This window comes from Lepisma saccharinum, chromosome 21, assembly GCF_977018435.1.
Source record: "Lepisma saccharinum chromosome 21, izLepSacc3.1, whole genome shotgun sequence".
NCBI lineage: Eukaryota > Metazoa > Arthropoda > Insecta > Zygentoma > Lepismatidae > Lepisma > Lepisma saccharinum.
Genome location: NC_139249.1, coordinates 35866973 through 35889271, shown reverse-complemented (window position 1 = coordinate 35889271; position 22299 = coordinate 35866973). Strand labels below are relative to the sequence as shown.

The 22299-nt window shown below is 38.6% G+C and overlaps 1 protein-coding gene across 1 annotated transcript; it reads right to left on the bottom strand.

Moving 5' to 3' along the window:
- Nucleotides 1-505: 505 nt before the first annotated feature.
- Nucleotides 506-21208, bottom strand: LOC146004503 (uncharacterized). Its single transcript, XM_083143367.1, has 3 exons — nt 20901-21208; nt 17794-18000; nt 506-2948 (listed from the first exon to the last, which is right to left on the bottom strand). Exons 1-3 carry the CDS (start codon nt 21007-21009, stop codon nt 2773-2775), a joined length of 492 nt encoding a protein of 163 aa, XP_082999493.1. The 5' UTR covers nt 21010-21208; the 3' UTR covers nt 506-2772.
- Between the last annotated feature and the right edge of the window lie 1091 nt (nt 21209-22299).

The following is a 22299-nucleotide window of genomic DNA, read 5'->3' as shown; positions in this document are numbered from 1 at the left end:
ACACTGCAATGTTGCACTTTTATTTTTGCTAACTTGCCAGTTCCAAGCTGTCGGGAGAGTTACACAAAAGATATAAACATAATTACATAATAAAAACCTATATCAAATAATGATTAGATATAATTTTATGGTGAATTACTACTTTAGTTGTCCAGAAAAAGCTCTCTTAAATTATTTAAACACACACACACACTTTTGCAGATACAGCAACAACTTGAGAAATACAACAATCAAAGAACAAGAGTACATAAAAAGTACTACCATAATATCAATAATGCACACACACATATGGAAAGATTTTTGACAAGAAATTATGCAGTATGATTGGAAATGAAGTATACTGGAAGTTGGCAACTTGTGCAATAGTTATCACAAGGAAGACAATGTAATAAAGCTGTAGGTATTGTGACCTTGGTGCTAGTTCATATTCCACAGTGACATAAGCATTATCTCTGATTTCTGGGGGAGGACATTCTGAAACATTAATTTTTACATATTTTTTAAAAAAAATATTGGGTAGGGCACATTTCCTGTGCTAATATCATCCTTGCTATGCTGAGTGATACACAAGGGTGCCAAGTATTTGCAAGAAGGTGTTTATTAAGTAACATTTTCAGTCATATGAGATTAGCCATTTGGCAAGACCTAGTGTGCAATATGTCCAGGTCCATAAAAACTCTACCTACAAAGCAAAATGTTACTAGTAACAAATTGGATCAAGTAAGATGGTTAAACAGCACACACTGCTAGGAAAAAAAATATTACGGAAGAGGGTGCATACCCTGTGAATTTTACAGAACTCACAGCACTGGATCTTGCTTTTCAGGCATTTTGAAGGAATGCGACAACTTCAATCTAGTGCCTCGTGATACTGTCCATCTGAAAATCAGCATCACATCTGTACTGCACTTAATTTCAATGGGGGCCATTGCAGTAGTGTTTGTAAACTGGTGTGTCAATATGGAGAAATGTCTGGAGTTGAATGGTATTCCCCTAAAGCATAAATTTTTACTTTTCTACATGTGAAGTCTTTGTAACTAGGTTAAATAAAATGGAGAACTTTGGAAATGAACCACATTCTTCTTTATGAACTCAATTGATGACATACATTTTGGTCTTCTTTCTTTCCAGCCATACTCTACTCTTATTTCCAAATAAGGAACCCCCCCCCCACCTCCCAAAGTTAATTTGTTGTTATTATGAAATTTTACTCCTAATGTAACATTGATAAAAAAACATACATTACATTCAAAATACTTACCTGTGTAATTAACTGCACAAATATTTTACACAACTAACTAGTTTATATTCATGTTATGGGAATTTAGATGCAATAGATATTAATACACACACAAAACATCCTTACGTATCAGCATACTTGTTCATTTAATTCGATTAATTTCTGTGCCCACTGTCACCATCCACACGTAAATCAAATTAAATAAACAGGTAAAATACATGAGCACGTTTTGTGTGTATATTAATAGTAGTTTAAAACTGTGACACTGTTCAGGTTAGTACTATAAATGAAACTTATTTTGTACTATCTTGTATAGTGCTAGTCTTCTAAGCATCACCAGTTCGGTATCTTTGACACAACCCTAGAAGCTGACCGGACACGTATCTGGCTTCGAGCTAGCACCTGTTTTTCGGAGAAGCGATGTTGTCACTTTTGCCTGCAGTGTTTAGACATCCCTACATTCACTGCGATGTTTTACTCCCATTATCTTTATATTGTATAAAAAAATAGCACAACACATTAATACAAGCTAGCAAAGATAATGCACAACTTCGTGTTCAGTAATCTCTAAAGAAACTGAATTAGCAACATCTCATTTACTCCACGTGGAGTTGACAGGATACGGTCAGTTCTTGGACAGACACTATTACTGGAAAAGGTTTCAGAGGAGGATTTACTGGACTCCATGTAGACTTGATATATGGTTGTAAGAGGGAAAACTGATCTTTTGGAACTGTCTTTGAAGTAAAGTGAGGTTGCTTCGAAGACGAGAACTATACTTATGTTAGAACCTATAATCTTGACACCAAATCTAAATTTGTAAACCCCATTTCAAGCACATTCTGGTTCATGAAAAATTGTATACTCTTCATTACATCAGTAAAATAAAATCTACATATACCCTAAAAATTCTAATTCCAACAATATGAGTAAAGTGTGTTGATGACACATTAAAAAAATACATTATCTTACAAAAAAGCAATTATAAAGCAAAATGAAAATACTGAAATAATTACAAGGGAATTTTACATAGTTAATATTACATTGCACATGATAACGGCAGTCCTAGTGACCGATTATATCTCAGTAGAAAAAAGGCCACAACATCAAATTGCGGTTTCGAAATGCTGAAATTGATGGGAGTATCATATGACAAAGCTTTACAAAGAGGGTAACAAAATTAATAAGTAGTCTATCACTCCATCACCAATTGTAGGATTATTCTGCTTATATACAAATTTTCACATATTTGTTTCATTATCACAGGCTATGAGAAAAGATTTTTTTTTACCTTCGTTACAATATGTGCTGACAGAACAGTGCTATATTTTGACTAGTTTATACTTTAATTATACATGCTCAACAAGGATAAAGTGATCTTCCAGTGGTGTACTGACATCTCAAAACATCACAACTGTCCTCAAAATGTTGATACAGGTGAAGTCACATGTGGTATAAAGATTTGCAAAGTTCTTACAGACTGGAAATTTCCCGGTTGGCCATTTCAAATGTGTCGGCGATTTCTGATGAATTCATGCAATGGGATCATCATCATCATCTTCCTGGCCTATCAGAACCTCTTCGTATCTTCTAACTCGAAGCTGACGTAAACGTTGGATCCACTTATATCGGTATGCTGAGTACACTAACCCAACACCTAGCACTATAAACAACAATGGAACTATTGTGCCCACAGCAATACTTGAAGCTGGAAAAGAATTAGAGAAAATAGACATTATAAAAGTTGTACTTGCATTTTATATGTTAGCATATTATGAGGAGGAGACTGAAAATAAGTTTTGCTCTCTTTATATTGTCAGAGGTGATATCAGCTGGCGAAAAACAATACAAGCTTCAGTTACAGATTCCTAAAGTCACTTAGGAGAGGTAATTTTTGAGTCTTGTACAGTTTATAATCCTGTACATCTCTTGTTTCCCCTTTATTAATAAAGAAGTGAGATGAGGATTGTCTTATCGGCGCAGTGGAACTTATTGATCATGTACTAGGTACTTAAATTATTCAATTTAAAATTAATATTCCTTCACACATAATCTTTATTAACAAATAATAATATTAATAATACTTTCCAAAGTTAGTTAAATCAACAGAAATTACTATAGAGTATCTCCCACTTAAAATATTACAGTTTGTCCCATTTGATTGTCACAAATCAGTTAGTAACTGCTACACAAGTCCGAGCCAACCGCAGTCCCGCCCAAAACCCCCACAGCCAACATGACCCGGAGCAATCTACCAAAAAAAATAATACAAAAAAAAAATCCTTCTCTTGCCCTTTTAAGAAGTAAAATTATCTATATGAACTTTAGGTAAATTACACCCGGCCATGCAGGCCCAAAAAGGGTGATAAACGGTAATGCAGTATACTCAGCCTGTCCAGCCTGGGTCCAGTTCGTCCAAAGTCTCCCCCAGTCAGCAAGGATCTGCCACGCTAAACTTCTCGCTCGCCCAGCGCAGAAGCCCAGCCAATGGCATAACCTTCCTGAGTCACCTGTCTATTTAGTCTCAATACGTCATTCATGAGTTATAGTACACTATGGGCTTACAAGTTGCATGCTGAAAAAAAGACCAATGTGTTTTCAATAGTGCTGAGCCGATACCACTTTCAACCGATATTCTCAATGATTTCCACTGATACCAATACTTGAAAATTGTAATTACTAAAAGTTCTTCAAAATATAGATTAATATTAATGATTAATTTTTACACTTTAATCATATGCATCAATTTACCAGAGTTTTTGCTTTAAATATTTTAGAATCACATCAAAATATTAAATTACATGTTACGTTAATATGGAATTAAGATTTTTAACACAAAGCTGGTGCAAAATAAAAATAAACTTTGAATTTTGCATAATTTCCAGGATAATTAGATTCCTCAAAAGTGTCTCATGGCATTTCTGTGGAGTTCCTGAAAGACCAAAATGCTGGAAAAGTATCGATAACTAAATTCCAAACTGATACTTTCCGATACTGATACCACTCGTACCGGCCGATACCCATACAACGGCACCAGTATCGGCTCATCCCTAGTTTTTAAGGAATGGAATTCTTGAACACTGATGCAAATGGCGGAAGTGTGCTAAGGACGTGCTGATCGGCTCCGGAGAAGATTGTAAAATTCTGCTGGACATCGGGCTGCTGGCTGATTCTTATCTTCACACAAGGAAGAGGTAGTGTCAAGGTTCAGGACTGACGTGTGCAAGTGCAACTTCAACGTTAATTAACAGAAAATACTGGAATTATTATCTGACGCTCGTCGCAAGCCATAACCATTGTGCTTCACGCGTACCAACCCAAGATGTCTCGTGCTGTGGCCAAGGAACTCTGCGACCAGCTGGAAAGCTTCGAAAAGCAGGAAAGTTGGAGGGAAGTTTCAGAGTGCAAAAGGAAGACTTCCATTATTTACTGGATAGGATAGAATCCCAAGAAGATAGGCTGGACGATTTGGAACAGTATTCAAGGCGTGAGTGTCTCCTTATTCACGGAGTGCAGGAGAACGTTCAGGAGAACGTGGAGGAGGAGGTCCTGGACTTATTGACTTATTCCGAAATAAGATGCATGTCGACATCAAGAGTGACCAGATCGCGAGGTGCCATCGTTTGGGAAAACCAAACCGTAGCATGGCCGAGGCCGTGCAGGAAGGAAAATGCTGCATTATTGTTAAATTCGCAACCTACAAAACCAGGCACTCCGTGTGGTCGGCGAAGAAACAGCTAAAAGAAGCCGGGTCGCGAATCTACATCACCGAGTCGCTGACTCCAGTGCGACAGGAGATGCTGCGGGTGGCGAAAGAGAAGTTCGGGCACCGCGCGTGCTACACGGAAGATGGCAGAATCGTGGTGCGCACCGCTACCGGCAGGAAACTCACTATTACAAGAATGAAGGAACTATCCCGATTGGCCCCTGAGCCTTACCCCTCAAAAGACTAGACCCATAAACAAGACTGCTCGGACTCCTTAGCCACTTTAACATTAGTAACCGGTTAACATTGAAATACTTTTAATATGTTCTATATTTTTTTATTATTATTATTATTACTAGTTTCTTTTCTCCCACAAACTTAAGTGTGTAATCAAAGTGTATATCCGTGATGAACATCCTCATTTTATTTCTTAGTTATATGTATTATGAACGTGTGTTTGAAATCGTTTCCCTATTATGTCCATTGTTTGTGTCTTGTGTGTCAACCATATCCCTTTATGTGAATGTTTATGTTTCTCTGCGTGTGCTCAAGTGTTCCGAAAGTGTTTCGGTGTGCGCTACTGGGAATTATTTCATACAGTTTTCTTTGAGTGATGTTTTAGTGTCAAATATACCTGTGATTCATGAACATCCAAGACTTCACAAGAAGGCAACATGTAAGTACCCGAATTTCCTTATGTCTTTCTTCTCCCAATTTGCACCTACATTCATATTTGAAATAATGATAAAATACGCTATGACGTTGTGGAAGGGAAGGTTCGATTTCCCTCAAGCTCGCAACAAATGGTACCCCTGTCTTTATTTTCTCCCTGATGTCGACTCCACCGCCTGAAATTCCTGCAACTAACGGTTTCCTCCCTCCCGGTCATCGCCCCCCAAGGCCACCCTTCCTGACCCTCGCTCAAGCGAACGTCAGGTCCTTGTCATCACCAAAATTAGAGGAGTTGGCGACCACGGTGCTCGAGTCGGCTTTCGATATATTCCTGGTCACCAAGAGCTGGTCTTTCCGCGAAGACCTCACCTCGATCTTCTCCATACCGGGTTACGCAGCAATAAAGAAGGATAGAACAACAAAGGGTGGGGGTGGCCTAATCTTGTATTACTGTAAAGACCTAAATGTCAAGATCATTCCCTCTTGCAACGAAAATGACGACGAAGTCGAAATGATTAGCGTAACTGTGAAGCTCCAGCATCTAACTCTGGGAATAATTGGTGTGTACAAAGCCCCTAATATATCGTATACAAAATTATCGTGCCTAGAAACGACGATCTCGGAAGTTTTTCCACTCGTTCACAAATTACTTATTTTAGGTGACGTAAACTCAGATTTCTTTTCTCCCCATAAATCAGAAACAGTATATTTACAATCAATAATCGACTCTTTCGGCATGGTCCAGATCATTAACCAACCAACCAGAATAACGGCAACCACCCAATCACTCCTCGATGTGGTAATAACGGTTGACCCGGATCTCGTACGCTCATTTAACGTAACCACTCCCGTCGGAATGTCCGACCACTGTCTAGTAAACGCGACACTTGCCATCGAAAAACCAAAATTAATTAAACAGTTTATCAAATCTCGAAACTTCTCTACCCTCGACATAGAGATATTCGATAGGGATGCTGCAACAATTGAATGGATGCAAATTGATAGCTTTGACAACATTGATGATAAAGTACACTTCGTTACTCAAAATGTAATAAATCTCTTCGACAAGCATGCGCCCCTTGAAACTAAATTAATAAAATCAAAAAACTCTCCGTGGATATCCGAAAATACAAAACTGCTCATGAAACTCCGTGACAATGCCCTAATAAAATATAAGTGCACAAAATCCCAGGCAAACTGGGACTATTACAAAGAACAGAGAAACTTCACCACCTCGGTCCAACGACAAGAAAAGAAAGCATATTTTAATCATCACCTCCGCTGCAACAATAACAGCAAAGAGTTGTGGAAAAAAATAAAAATGTGGGGTGTATATAGTAAAAATATGAACAGCGAGATACCTTCCGACCTGAGAAACGTAGATTCAATTAACCGGCATTTTTGTAGCGTATGCAGCAAAGCGAATGTCTCAGAAGATGCCGTTAACAAAACTCGAGAGTTCTTTGATGGTAACACTTTTAACGAAAGCGCTCAAACTTTCCACCTGCAAGAAATAACTAAGCCGAAACAATGAAAGCTATAAACGAAATATCATTCAATGCATCTGGTAATGATGGAATATCTATAAAAATGATTAAACTGTTATTACCGCACATCTTACGTCCTCTGACGCACATCGTAAATTTCTCATTCTGGACTGGACAATACCCGACCAGCTGGAAGACAGCACGTGTTGTTCAGATACCAAAGAAAAAAGTAATAACGTCCCTGAATGACCTTCGACCAATAAGTCTCTTACCTATATTTTCCAAAATCACTGAAAAAATTGTTAACAAGCAAACTCGCAAACACGTTAATGACCTAGATCTGCTTCCGAAATGTCAATCCGGTTTCCGTCCCTCACACAGCATGGCAACGGCTTTACTTAAAGTAACTGACGATTTATTACGATCAATCGGCAAGAGAATGGCAGTAGCGTTAGTATTACTGGATCTCACTAAAGCCTTTGACAGTGTCCATCATGACCTGCTCTTGAGCAAATTAAAATACTACAATTTTTCACCTCCCGCTCTCCGATGGTTTAGATCGTATCTGAATAACAGACAACAGAGAGTATTCATAAACGCAGCCACGCCCCCTGCCATTGGAAACTGGTGTCCCACAGGGATCCATTCTAGCCCCTCTCAACTATACCATTTTTACAGCCGACTTACCTACCGTAATCAATCACAGTAAAGTTCATTTTTACGCAGATGACACTCAACTACAAATTCCTTTTCCACCGAAATCGCCATATGCAGCCTTAGCTTTGCTCAATGATGATTTATCTAACATAAATACCTGGTGTAAAAGTAACGGTCTAAAAATAAACCCACAAAAATCAACTTTCTCTCTTATTGGTTCCCGAAATAGTCTCTCTCTGATAAATCCTAACGAGATATGCATCAAACTAGACACATCTAAAATACCTTATTAAACAAATGTGAAAAATCTAGGCGTCATTTTTGATGAACACCTTAACTGGGATATTCATGTACAAGAACAAATTAAAAAAGCTTACGCCGTGCTAAGATCGCTGTACAGCTTTAAGGAATGTCTAAAAACAGAGATTAAAATGAGACTAATCCAATCACTTATCTTTCCTCTACTGGACTACTGCGACGTAATTTTCGGACCAAATCTATCCGTTCGAAACAAAACCAAAATCCAGAAAGTCCAAAATTCATGTTTCCGTTTCGTGTACCATATAAGAAAATACGATCATATCCTCCCAACCCTAAACGCAAACAAAATGTTGAACATGACCAGACGCCGAAAATTACATCTGTGTTGTTTTATTCATAATCTTTTACAAACCAAAACACCTAGAAACCTATCCCAGAAATTAAAATTCGGAAGGGAAATACATGATTACAAAACAAGGGGAAAATCGAAACTTGAACTTCCAAAGCACACACTAGTGCTTTTCGAATCATCATTTACGTATTCAGCTGCAAGAGCGTGGAATGAACTTCCTCCTTCCATGACGTCCCTCACCAATCGCAACAACTTCAAAGACAAACTAAAAACTCTATTGTTAAATGAACAATATCTGTGTTCCAGCACTCACGAATAATAGCTCTAATTTCTGAACCAAATTTCTAATAATGAGTATTTTCATCTTCATTTTGCTTGTTTACTTTTCCCCTTACATGTTGCAAACCCTTAAGAATATTTTGTCCTTTCTCGCATATTAAGAACATTTATATGTTTCTTACACATAACATTAATATTAATTTGTATTATTCTTAACCATATCACACCAAGCGCAATTGTGTCAATTAATTTGTGTATCCTTGTGTATTTGTTTTCAATCTTTTTATTATTATTATTATTTTTAGTGTGTAGACAAGCCTTTGTTCTCAATTTTGTATTTGTTCTTTTTGTGTCTTCTTTATGTTTCTCTCTTTCTTCTTTGTTTGTTATTGTACAAATATTTAGTAGGTAGAATGTATTTAGTATGTATATGTATCCATCGGGGTTAGGTGGTAGAACAGCCGCAGGCTGAACCTCGCCCTTTAATAAAGGAAAATTGAAATTGAAAGTGTCCATGTTACCACACTCATTTTAAGAATAAAATATGTTCTTGTGGTAATCATCACCCATGATTGTTCTCTTTCCACCTGAACCTCACCAGCAAGAATTACTTCAGACAGTCAATGAATTTCGGAATAGACATTGAGAATGTGATGGAAATCTGGAGCAGAGTACCATGGCAGAGAATCCTGCTAACAGTGGTTCACAAAGTAGCACGAAACAATGCACTGCTATGATGCTAAAGCATGGTCATTGGCGAGGTACACACACATCAGTAGTGCAATACACGCAGCATGTATATAGTTCCCAGCGATCCACTAAAAGGTTAATGTACAACACTGGTACAGTCACGGACACTTCTGGGTTGTAAGGACTTTCAATAGGATTGTTGCAACCCAGAAGTATCTGCGACTGTACAAGTGCCTCAGAGGGGACCATGTTGAAAAATAGGCAGTTGTTATCTTCTCATCCATAAGGACATTTGTCACTAGAATAGACTTTCATTCCTTAAGAAAACTGCAAAACTTACATCAGACTACCCTTTATAATTTATTGGCAATTGGAATGTACCGTGCGTCCATTTCGATCTTCAGCCGAGAGATCGGGAGAAGCATGGCAGGCGGCGCTGACGGAGATGCCGACATTTGCGGCCTGTAATGTCAGCTTATTTTTATGGACATATGCAGACATTTATATAAATATTGCAAAACGAGCACTAACCTGTGTTATAAGAGTTGTTCAAACTGATATCCACCAAGTGCCAAGTGTGTAGACCTTCGGGGAGAATACGTTAAATAGCCTGAAATTTTCGTGCCTGTATCTAAAGTCCTTCTGGGTCGGGCCGAGAACTTATCAGCCAACCCCCCCCCCCCTTCCCTTAACGTGAACCTTGCGGCTGGCATTCCAATCCTCTTACTGACACAACACACATACACACTGCAATAACACAAACAAGTAACGGCCAGTAACCAATAATAACACTCTTGCGCACAGTACGAAATTAACACGCTCTTGGTTTACATCTGCTCGCCACTTTATTCACAGCTCTTGTCTTCAACTAGTCGCGAAGGAACAAAAAACTCGAGCTCAGAGATTTCGGATTGCAAGGAAGCTCACGAACACCATTGACTTTTAACGGTTTCGTCTACAGCGTAATCTTGATCCAGTGTTGCACATTCGAAACCTCTAAATGATCCCCATCGGCACAAAACTCTTTCAAGGATATAAACTTAAGCAGGACCTTACTGGTCAAAACTATGATTAAAATGTTTTATTATCTGTGGCTCTTAACATCGTTTCTAAAGCGTATTTTTTTGTGTATATAAGGGCAGAACTTGGATGAATTACAGATGATAAATTATAACACAGGTTACTGCTCGTTTTGCAATATTTATATAAATGTCTGCATATGTCCAGAAAAATAAGCGAGCATTACAGGCCGCAAATGTCGGCATCTCCGCCAGCGCCGCCCGCCATGCTTCTCCCGATCTCTCGGCTGAAGATCGAAATGGACGCACTGTATTAACATGACTTTTTCCTCCTCCAATACCACTATTAAATTTACTGATAACTTGATAGTGTACTGATCTGATACAAATTAGAAACATTTAATGAAGTACCTGAATAATGCATTCACCTTCTTCATTAATATACCTATATGTAACCATGCCCTTTTGCATTAAAAAAGGAACTGTGTGCTTGGAAACTACTGGAAATATAAATGAAAACAAAACATTGAGGAATCAATTTTTTTTCACAGCAGGCTTCAAGATCTTTGTCGGAGTTTTCTACAAGGCAATTTCAGTCTCAGAAAATGCCCTAATTCATTCACTTTATTGCGAGGGATAAAAGCTGAATTTTGGAATGTGCTATGTACAGATGCTGCTTGGCTTGTTGTACAAGTATGTATATTTCCACTCTTCAATTATGCATTTTGTCTAATGGTAGCAACATGTATGAATTCAGATTTTTAAATTATTGGCAAATTTCCCATTTTGAAAAGAAAAAAAATGTTGTAAAACAAAGGATGTGCAACTGACTCTGTCTGTAAATCATGCTGACTGGAGTTTTTTTTTTTCACATGGAATAGTTGTACATGCAAACAGGACTGTATGAAAAACTAACGCAACCAAACCCACCCATCCGAACCTACTCGGAACATATAAATTTACGAGCATTACACAATTGGAACATGGGCCGGGCCAATTTTCCTTCATAGCAGAATAATGTCTGTGCATGAGGGTAATAAGTAGATGCACTTTGGACCACCAAGATGTTCTTAAGTTGGGGGAGGGGATGTGGAAGGCAACCCTAGGTTTGTCCCAAAAGATATCCCTGGTATCAGAATCACTATGAAGGATGGAAAGGAGGGAGTGGAGGGTATGTTTGATTTTCACAAGATGAGGGTTGTATTGGGTGATCAGAGCAGGAGGGTTGGTTTTTGATTGTTTGGTGCAGGTCTGGGAGGTGGCTCTGGTGATTTGTTTGTTGATGAGGGTGGAGGGTAGCCATGGTTGATTAGGGCTTGGTGCTGGCGTAGGTTGTAGTTCTGGCTGCATGAGATGGATGAGTTGAGGTGTTGTTGGTCTCTGAGAGCTAGGGAGAATGGGATGCCTTTTTTGGTGTGATAGGGGTGAGAGTTGGAGTAGTGGAGATATTGTAGGTGGTTGGTCGGTTTGATGTGTATGGATGTTTCCAAGTGGTCTCACACAATGTGAAGGAAATGTGGAGGAAAATGTCATCTATGAATCTAAGCCAGAGGAGTGGTATCAGAGGTTGGGAGTCTAGGAACTCTTGTTCGAGCCTGCCCATAAACAGGTTGGCATAGGAGGGGGGCATTTTGGTACAAATGGTATGTATTTGCAGGTAGTGTTGATCTCTGAAGTGGAAGTTGTTGCAGGTGAGTACAAGGTTGGCTAGTTGAATCAAGACTCGTTTGTTATGTCACTCTATGCTGTTTCATTTCAAGATGGCGAATATTCAAGTCAGGTAGTGTTCTGTGATTGCAGAGGTTCCCTAAAGCCTGAACAAAAAGAGGAGCTACACTAAACCTACTAAACTGGATCTACAGTGTAAGGTGCGATCCAGACCACTGCAATGTGCATCCACAATTATTTTCGTCATAATATTTTCTTCACAAATTTTAAAATAACAATACGTTTACAACATTCGGGTTGACATGGCAACAAATAAAAAAAGTACGTGGAGTTTTTAAATTTCCTGCAGTAAAGGACAGTTTTCTTTATCCTACTTTTACGTCGCTTTTCCATCACTTTGTCTAACCGCAATGATGATAACGCATGGTTAATTTAGTATGTATCTTCTCTAACCTGTCCCATTTCTTGCCACTTTTGGCTATTCGTGATTCATTCATTCGTGGTAATTCTGAATTGGCATATGGTTTGCATATATAATCAGGAAAATATCCATTTTTCGAGGGCTCGTAGTGTTAAAACGATGAGACAAACAAAAAAACATAATTAAAAACTTTTTCTCTTAATAATCTCTATGCACTGTGAAAGTTTGTATGGTAAACCTCTGCATACGTTGTTTATTGTATATTTTTCTGAGATTTGAGACGAGAACGAGAACTGCCCTTCGAAACCAAGGTGAGGAGGAGGCGGATGTTTGTAAATCGAGACGAGACCGTCAATGAGACATTTACAACTCTCAACGAGAACCAGACCAAAACTATCATGTCTCATCTCATCTCGATAGGATCCCTAGTGGTGAGGTTGTGAACCAACCAATTAATGCATTCGGGGTAAAGCGATGAGGCTGCTGTTTCGAAGTACAAAATTAAATATATATCGTACCATTTTAAAATGTGATATACGTATGTTAAATATTTTTTCTTGTAATAATTGTACATAAACTATAAAGCATTGAAATGTACTGTGCAACTGATGAAATTTTCCACAATTCTTCTTATCTGCACAAAAATATTTGATCTTAATTTGTGCAACAGAAATGAAACACAAATTGAAATTACTTTTGGAAAATAAAGTAAAATATGCTCTATCAGTAAAGTGAAGAATATGAAAATTGAATAACGTACTCTTATGTCACTTTGATTTTGCACTATGGTAAATTTCGATAAATATAAGTTTAACATATATTTTTGAAAATCTGATCAGTAACCAATTTACAAGCAACATTTTTCATATGACTTGACGAGGACAAGTATGCAGCAGAATCCTTTCATTTATCTTGCACATGGACAGCAGGGATATTTAATATAAGAATGATCATTGCAAAGTATAGCTTTCCCTTCCACTCTTGCGCCTTCTTCCATTATTTAAATCTGCACAGATTTGTAAAAATGCTGCACACGTTGGCTCTCTGTGTGCTACCCTCAGTAAACTGGACTCTTGAAGCAGACTACAAACGAGCTCTCTCTAAGCAGTGATGAATTAACGTGGCGGGACATGTTTTTGAGAGCAATGCTAGCCTCGCAACTTTGGAAGTCTCATTTTTTGCCTTAAACTGAACTCAGAGAAACGCAAGAACTTGCAGGGGTCATTTTTACAGGATGTAGTTTTTAAAATTGCTTTTAAAAAAATTGAGTGGAAATGTCCATTATGAAGTAGCCTACTTCGTGGTGCCTGTTATGGATGAAAAAAAAAAGTAGAGTATGATGACATAGCCTGAATGCATGAAAAACATTAATGAAAATGTCTCACGTGTGTAACGCTTTAAAAATGTAGCAAAGTTTGACTTCATTTGTCTGCACACATGATAGTAACTTTTGGAAAAACAATAATAATGTTCAGATTGACTCATTTTGTAATTTACATGGAGTAGGACCACTTTTCGTAGAATGCACCAGAAGCCTCTTCTACTAGACACAAAAACATGGTTCACAACACTTGACACATTGCATAACTCATGAACAGCCAATCAGTGGACCTCAAATCAATACATAAACCTTAGACCAAACCACATATGGTGCAAATTTACAGCAGCAGTAAAGTTCACACTTCAGACAACAATCAGACATCTGACCAAGCCATTTCACAAGTGGTGCATGATTTGCACCACTCTGTACTATCCGGCAACCTAAAGATTAGGTCGTACCAGTGGTAGAACAGGCACCCCAGTAATGCAGGGGGTGAGGGTTGAGGTGGAGGTCCCTACAATATTCTCCCTGTTCTGAAATTTTGTGTAATCCCAGAAATTCAACAGTAACGTTGCTAATAGGAATTGTAGCTTTCCTGGTGACATGATTCGAGCATGTGTTCTTGGGTTATCAGCCAACCCGAGTTCACAACTCAGTGTTCATTAGGCTTACGTTTTAATAAGTGGGAGGTGATCGAGTGGGTTCCCAGTAACATGTCAGACGATGTCTGCGATAATAATCAAGAACCTCCTGGTTCAGACAGATGAGCCTGGAAAACTTCACATGGTGAATCCCATCTGAAATGCTGAATTAACTTACTTGCTCACAGGTGGCCATTGATAAGAAGAAAAACACATGTCATATCTTGATACGCCATTTGTCATAAATTTGTAGTGAAATTGTGTACAGTTATGAATCCAGCAAGAAGATTCAGTTGCTCACCCAATCTGCCTCTTGCTGTCACACAACAAATAATCAAACTTGGTATTTCCTGAAATATTACCAATAATTAGGTACGTGAAGTTTCTGTTTTAATGATAACAATAAAGTGTTTAAAATGTATATGGGTAGGTTAAGGAGGCAAGTTTTCGATGTTTCGGAATTAAGCAATGTAAACTGGTATTACACGTCTTTTGTTCAAAAGGAACTACCTGAAGCGCTATGAGATCTGTCATTCCTAGTCTAGCTGATGAAAGTTCGATTTAAAAGAGATTGTCATGTTTAATTTATTGCAGTTTGGCGCAGACACGACTGACAATGCTTTGACCTTGTCGTGAAACACAATCTTCCCAGAAGGGAGAATTTTCAGGGAGAAACACCTGTTGTGTTGCGGGAGAAGAGGGTTAGGTGTGTCAGTATATGTGTGTACACAAAATGGTATTTGAGTTCGAAGAGAGATTTTTTGGCATTGTTAGGGAAATTTCAGTTGGTCAGAATCACTGAGGCTGCATGGTTTGTGTACAGTCTTGCATTTCCCTTTCCTTCTGTGGTGTACTTCGCAGCATGCCAAAGAAACAGTAAATGCATTAGTTCGCTTCTGAAATACTTTATGTTTCAGGTAGAATTACCTAAAAGGAGGAAAGAAGACAATGAGTACATCGCACTTCGAACTGTGGAAACCTTTGTTAAAGAGATCATTCCACTGGAGTGCTTTTTGTACAGGAAATGTTGTGTGTGAATACTGTGAATATTTACTACAATATGTGGAAAACCATCAATGTTATTGTAAACTGAAAAGAGAATTTAAGAAAACAAAGCCTGAAAATGGATATCTAGGAGAAATTCAAGTGCTCCATGGACATCACCGCTGGCAAGCCTAAACAAGATTGGAGTGGCACCTCAAATGATGGAAACACAGCATGCGGATTCTTTCAGTATCCTACAAAAGTCAGCCGAAACCACAGGCATCAATGAGGGGTTAATCAGACGATGCAGGTCATTTTGGAAACCCTACAATCAAGTAACAATAACAACATTCACAATTTTGGTGAATATGCATTGAACATTGTAAAACTTTTTATAGGAGAATATCCCTGGTATTATATACCTGCTAGTTACACAGTTCTTGGTGCATGGTCCAGACGCCATAACAGCAGCTGTTCTTCAGTTGGCAGCTCTCTGAGAAGGCACAAGAAGCAAGAAATAAGTACATCAAAAAGCGACATTCCTGCAAGAGCTCATGAATTTCTACCAACAAAGCTCTTATGCATCATGGGCTTATCTCTCTGATCCACTATTATCAAGCTTTCTGCCTTGCCTGCTAACAAATCCTGTATGCTGTCAGAAGACGTCACTAGCTGTTCAAGGTCATAGTGTGTCAGATGAAACACAACAAACTGCCTAACTATCGAATGGATATCCATGAAAATATCTCCACTCATAACAGACAATTAAGATTAAGATTTGTCTTGGTCAGTATGAGAGCACAGTGCACTTTAAGGTGTATTTTGTGGTGTGATCATTTCAACAAGCACAGGATTTAACTGATTTTAAGTATGTGACATTTCAAACTGGTTTGGTTTGATTTGAGTTGCTGTTTTAAGTCCACTTTATGCACAGTAAGGCTAATCGGGACTGGACCTACAGTTTAAAGTGGAATCCGAACCACTTGTGCCTCCACCGGGTATCGAACCCGGGACCCCTTGATTACAAGGCAATGACGCTACCACTGCGCCATGGGGAGGCCCCGACATTTCAAACTGAAGTTTGTTTCAAGACATGAGCGCAGCGAATTCCTTGTACAAATCACGTTACTTTATTACTTTGACGGTAACGGTTCCGATTGTTTTATGATTTCTCCTAGCACAAAGACTAATTATCGTAGAATTTTGGAAATCATTGTCACACGAAATTTGAACCTTCCTTAAAGTAATGAGCACTGTTTGGACTTGAAAAAAAGTTATTTATGTTGAAATAAAACAACTTAAAAATTATCTTACGCACTTCTCATGGACAAGATATTCTCTGTCGACAAGCGACAGTAAATATCGTAGAAGCATGGGAATGAATGTAGAAGTAAATCGGAACCTTAGTAGAATGCATTTAATGCTAAGGAAACAAAACCTAACCTGCCTAACCTAACCACGAAAGAATATATTGAACAAAACCTTAAGTAATCACTACAACTCCGCAGTATGTGTTAACAGACGTACATCGAAATCGAACCATGTAAAAATCGCAATAAAACAAAAGGAACTTGGGCCGAAAATATAATATTTCCAATTTATTCTTCCAGTTATTTATCAGAGACTATTTCCAATTTATTCTTCCAGTTAGTTATTTATCAGAGACTTGTATCATCCTGATTTAGTTTCCAGAAGCTACTTCTATGATATATAAGTCAATAAAAAATGGGGGTAAAAGATAATTTCTTGAACAACTGCAGGTGGATGGGGGGAAGCTAATAATTGTATGTGCATCCACCCTCTCTGGCATTATCAATGACATACTATTACAATAACCTTTTTCACTGAAGGGCCCCCCAAAATTTACTTTGGGGTGGCAGAAAATTGCACTATGCCACTTGATGGTACATTCACAGACAGTTCTGAGTTGTAACGATTTCATTGACTTTCAATTGGATAATTACAACCCAGAAGTGTCCGTGACTGTACAAATTTATGGACCACTATGCCAGAAGAGTTCAAGTGGGATCAAACCCGCTGTGTAAAATGTCTCCACCAAGGACTGAACCTAGTACCAGTTGTGCTACAAGATGCACTAAAAAGCATTTGGGGGAGGGGAGGTATCAGATGATAGATACCATTCAATTAAGTGGATCCTCCGCTACTATGAAGCATAAGGCACAAGAGCAAAAAAAAAATGGTTAATGAAGGAAGGGTTAAGTGTTGTTGTAGTGAAAAGGAAAACCATGTGAACAACATATCAAGTGTAACTCTACGCACCCACACATTATTTTATTCTTGTTTCTTCCTCTGTCTGCCAGTGGCCCTCAAAATTATTAACTAACGTGTTAAAGCATAAATAAAAATAAATGCAACAATGTTTACATATAGGTACCTGATATATGGGAATGTGAAGGCTGAAGTGGAGTAGGTGCTGTGGGCCCTGCTGCTGGATCAGGTGGTGTGGGGACAGGTAAAGATTTGCATTCATCCTGTAGCCTCAATGGACAAACACAGACTCCTGTCTTTGAACCCTGCTCCTTCTGCTCACAAACTTCATGCTCCTTACACTCTGTTGGATTGCTCAACGAGCAACTAGTATCTGAAAGCAGATGAATACACAAAATTAGATACCATTAAAATATTTGCAACGGTACATTCTTAACCCATTTTTTGTTTTAAACTCCCTGATACAGGTCCTGGTAACATCGAAATTTTGGAACAAGAACCACACATAATGCAGTGGCGTATGCTGGTTCTAACGAGTGGGTAATCTCCGACCCTTGATCATCAAACTAATAAATGTTTCCGTGCATTTTATATCAGGATCCATATGGGATTTAGGAATATTTTGTGGGAATTTTTGTCTTATTGTGGCGACCACAATCAATTAATTCTCATTATTGCAGTTTAATATACGTGTAGAATTTCAAATAATAAAACAAGACAGTATTATAAAGCAAAATAAAAAAAAAACCCTGTGAAATATAAAATGAAAGACATGCACTAGTGAAATAGAAACCCTCATTATTAATTTAAGTGCAAAATTCAACTTACTCCAGGACTCAGAATGAAATTCCCTATGAATGATAAAAAAAAAATCCCTTTCCGAGCTCCAAATTCCCTGCAATGACAGGTTTTAAAAGTTCGAATCAGTGCAGGCCTGAGCCAGAAATTTATTTTGGGGTGGGGTGGAGAAGAGGGTACTCATCCCTTATTACCAGCCGCATCATAAAGTTGAAAAAGTGGGGGTAGAAGTTCTGAAGATAAATCTCAGATAATTACAACGTATTATGCAAGGTGTTTAATCTGCAAATGAAGTAAAATTAATTACCACTATACACTTTTTAAATTAGATATATGAATGATTTCGGGGAGGGGATTTCAGCTCCCCGAGTCCTCCACCTGGCTACGTGCCTGATGTGTTTGTTCCTTATATGTTTTAGTCGTTCATCTTCATCACTATTAATCTAAAAAGGTGGAATAGGAACTTAAATAAACTAAAATATATGTAATTTATTTATATATTTTCCTTTAAAAAATATTCGTGTGGCCGCGGTGGCTCAATCGGTGACGCGTCTGACTACCATGCTAAAGGTCCCGGGTTCGATCCCCGGCGGTTCAAATCCGGGAACTTTTCTAACGATGGAAGCGGCCCCGGCGCCCACCCAGCGTCGAATAACATGGGTACCTGGGGGAAACTCTGGGGGGTAAAGGCGGTCAGGGGCGTGATGCTGATCACATCATCTCCACTCACGACCGGATCAAGAAAGTGTGGGGCGTTACCCCCACACCCCCTATACGCCTTCATGGCGTGGTGCTATGCGCAGGGGAGCACTTTACCTTTTTTACCTTTAAAAAATATTCAGTTCCGTGAAGGAAGTACTCTCCCTGCTTTTGAAGATTAGAGAGAAGAAACAATCACTATTTTTGCAAATACAAGAATGGGGGGAGTCAGCTTATAGGTGCATTAATTGCTTAAGTTTTGAATTTTAATTTAGTTTGCTTCATCTTCAATATTTAAGCTTTTTCCTTTTGTAACAGACATCAGCAAGACAGAAGTAAATGTATAGTGAAAATTAGCGTAGAATTGGTTTGCCTATGTTATTCATATTTTCCTGTTCTTCGCACTTTACCGGGTATGTTTTCCCTATTTCCCTTACAGAAGGCAATTTGTGAACCCAAAATTCCCGTTCCTGAGAAATGTCCCTGCCATAAAAAACACAGTTTCTGTGTTTAGCGACGACATAGCCTTCGGGAGAGAATTGTGGAGGAGGGTTGTAGGAGGTCAATGGTCGCCAGCGGAAGGAAAGGCAAACTCTAGGGGTTGTGAGACCGGTGGACTCTCACCAGAAGGAGCTTACCCTGGCCACGGAATCGGCACGCCTGAGAAGCAGAGTTTCCTCCCCCCTCTTTTCTTTCTCTTCTCGCCAAGGGTTGTAAAAGAAGCGGGTGGAATGACGTCAGGGTGAGATTCCCTAACGTCATTCCACCGGCTGGAGAAAGGTTCCCGGACATTCAGCGGCAAACGGTTGGAAGCATTCGCGGCGCGCTTGAAGCAAAGAAATGTATGCATCGAAATTGGTTTGGAAGAATATTGCGAAGAAATGTATATACATATTTTTTTAAAAAAAAGAAAGAAATACAGCCGGGTCATCTGCGATTACCTAGATGACCCAGAGTATACGCCGCTGACATAATGCATAGATTATTTTCATTTTCCCTACATGCAAAAGTCATGAATTCCTTCTTAAGGTACTATGCACACTGAAACCGAGAAAGGATATATATTATACTACATCTGAGGCTCGAGACCAACATCTCGTTGTCACCTCTCTCTCTACACAAATATCCTCCTCCTTGTTTTTTTTTCTAAACAAGAAAATTAAGAACTTATAAAAAGGTTGTTATAGCTGTAACCTTGCTGGCTCAGTGGTCAAGCACATTAAGTAGTTTTGAATTTCATCAATTATCACTCATAATCATCATTAAGCACCTATATATAGCAAAAACAAAAATGCAACTCTACTCTTAATCACCTTAAATTTATAAATAGATGTTTTATAATGGGTGTTTGCATTCTAGAATGTTACGGTAGAAATTTTGTTACTTTGCATATATGACAATCATAAGTAAGAAAAAAAGCTCTACAATGCAAACAATGCATGCATAGATACAAAAAGTATAATTTCCTTCAATTTTAATCATGTTCTCAAAAGTTCTGATGAAGTAGTCACATCACTTGAGTGTTTGTTGCGAGTAGTGCAGGTTTCATGGTAACGAAAGGACGGGAATTCAGAATCAATCACACTTAACTAGCCTTACATACTCGAAACTGTATAATGCTAACGCTGATGTAACAGGCCCAACCTACTCACAAATTCATCCAGCAATTGGAAGTTGAGCCCGTTGTTGTTTGAACAACATTTAATGTTTACCAAATATCTTGTAAAAGAGTTACTGCCCTAAGTGATAAACCACAAAAAAAGTGAAAAAAGGTACCTGCTGTTACAAGAAGAGACAGTTGGAAAACATAAACACACAACAAAATCCACACATTTCTTGGATGACGTCTCATCTTCACTATTGCACTGCTACCAGTTCGTTTCATTTAAGTGATCCTTAATATACTCTCTCACAACAGTCATGGATTTCTGCCGGTGGACAATATTATTCAATTTAACATTATATTGCACTAGCTACAATACGATCAATTCCGTAAAATACGAAATAATTACTTCTATTCCACGGTAAAATTTCACTTAGCAAGAACAGCTGATTTCGCTGTTTTCGGTAGATGGCAGCACAAAACATTACTTCATTGAAAAAGAACTAAGCGCCTCCAGATAAATACAACTATCTGAGCAATGTTCTGTCCGTGTAGCTCAAACTTATCACCTGCTCGAACATGTTGACCACAGGAAAACGAGAGCTTCATGCTATAAAATACTGGCGACAGTTACTTCTCTACTTCTTCATATCATTCAAATCCAGTATAATTATTAATGTTAAATGTTAATCCATCTGTGGAAGCAGCCAAAGTTTAAAACTCGGTTAAACAAGACGTAGGTAGAATAGCAAGAAGTCAGGGGTGGCACCAACATGGGAGTCGAACAGGATTTGTCGACACCGCCTTAGCTTGGTTCAAAAAAGCAGATCACTTATTATTTTTAAAGGCATAAACATGGACGTCCGCACAATATTTTCCAGGGAGGGGGCAAGTAAAATATTTTTTTCCAGAGGGGGCTAACTAAAGCATAGAATATTCTATGACTAAAGTGCGCGTCAAATCTCCTGCATATGGCGATAGCCAATAGTAGTGCACTGCAGCGGTGCCATGTCGAAATCTCACACGGAAAAGAGACAGCGTGGTTGAGCGAAACGCCTTGTCATTGAACAAGGCAACGCCGCACATCTGTGATACACTGGTGCTGTTCAGACGTTCAAGGCCATATGCAGGAGATTTGACGCGCACTCTAGGCATATTCCTTACATAATATAATAGCATGATAATAGTCATCGCCTTGTAATCAAGGGATCGCCAGGCTCGTAGCTAGATGGGGGCAGGAGGGCAACTGTCCCCTGAGAGCCTGCTTTGCCCCCCACCTCTGTGAAAAATACAGAACACATTCCTACCTGGAATTCTCACTAATCTTTACAATTATATCATGTGTTACTCTAGCAACATAACAAAGACACTTATTGATTTTGTGATTTGTTAGGGTGTATGGTATTCCGTACAGTGGGATCCATGAGTATTACCGTGCAAATTGTCCATTACCAGGTTCGTCCACTTTATTTTACCCAGTAAGAGCTTCAAGAATTAAAAGATAACTCAAAACAAGGTGTTGACAACTTCTGCGCCAGCATACATAAAAATTCATCGCTTAAAAGCACATAG

Coding starts and splice junctions, on each gene's coding strand:
- LOC146004503 (XM_083143367.1), bottom strand. CDS start 21,009: ATGAAACGAACTGGTAGCAGTGCAATAGTGAAGATGAGACGTCATCCA. Junction 18,001..20,900: donor GTCTCTTCTTGTAACAGCAG/GTACCTTTTTTC, acceptor ATCTGCTTTCAG/ATACTAGTTGCTCGTTGAGC. Junction 2,949..17,793: donor TTCACATTCCCATATATCAG/GTACCTATATGT, acceptor ATTCTTTTCCAG/CTTCAAGTATTGCTGTGGGC.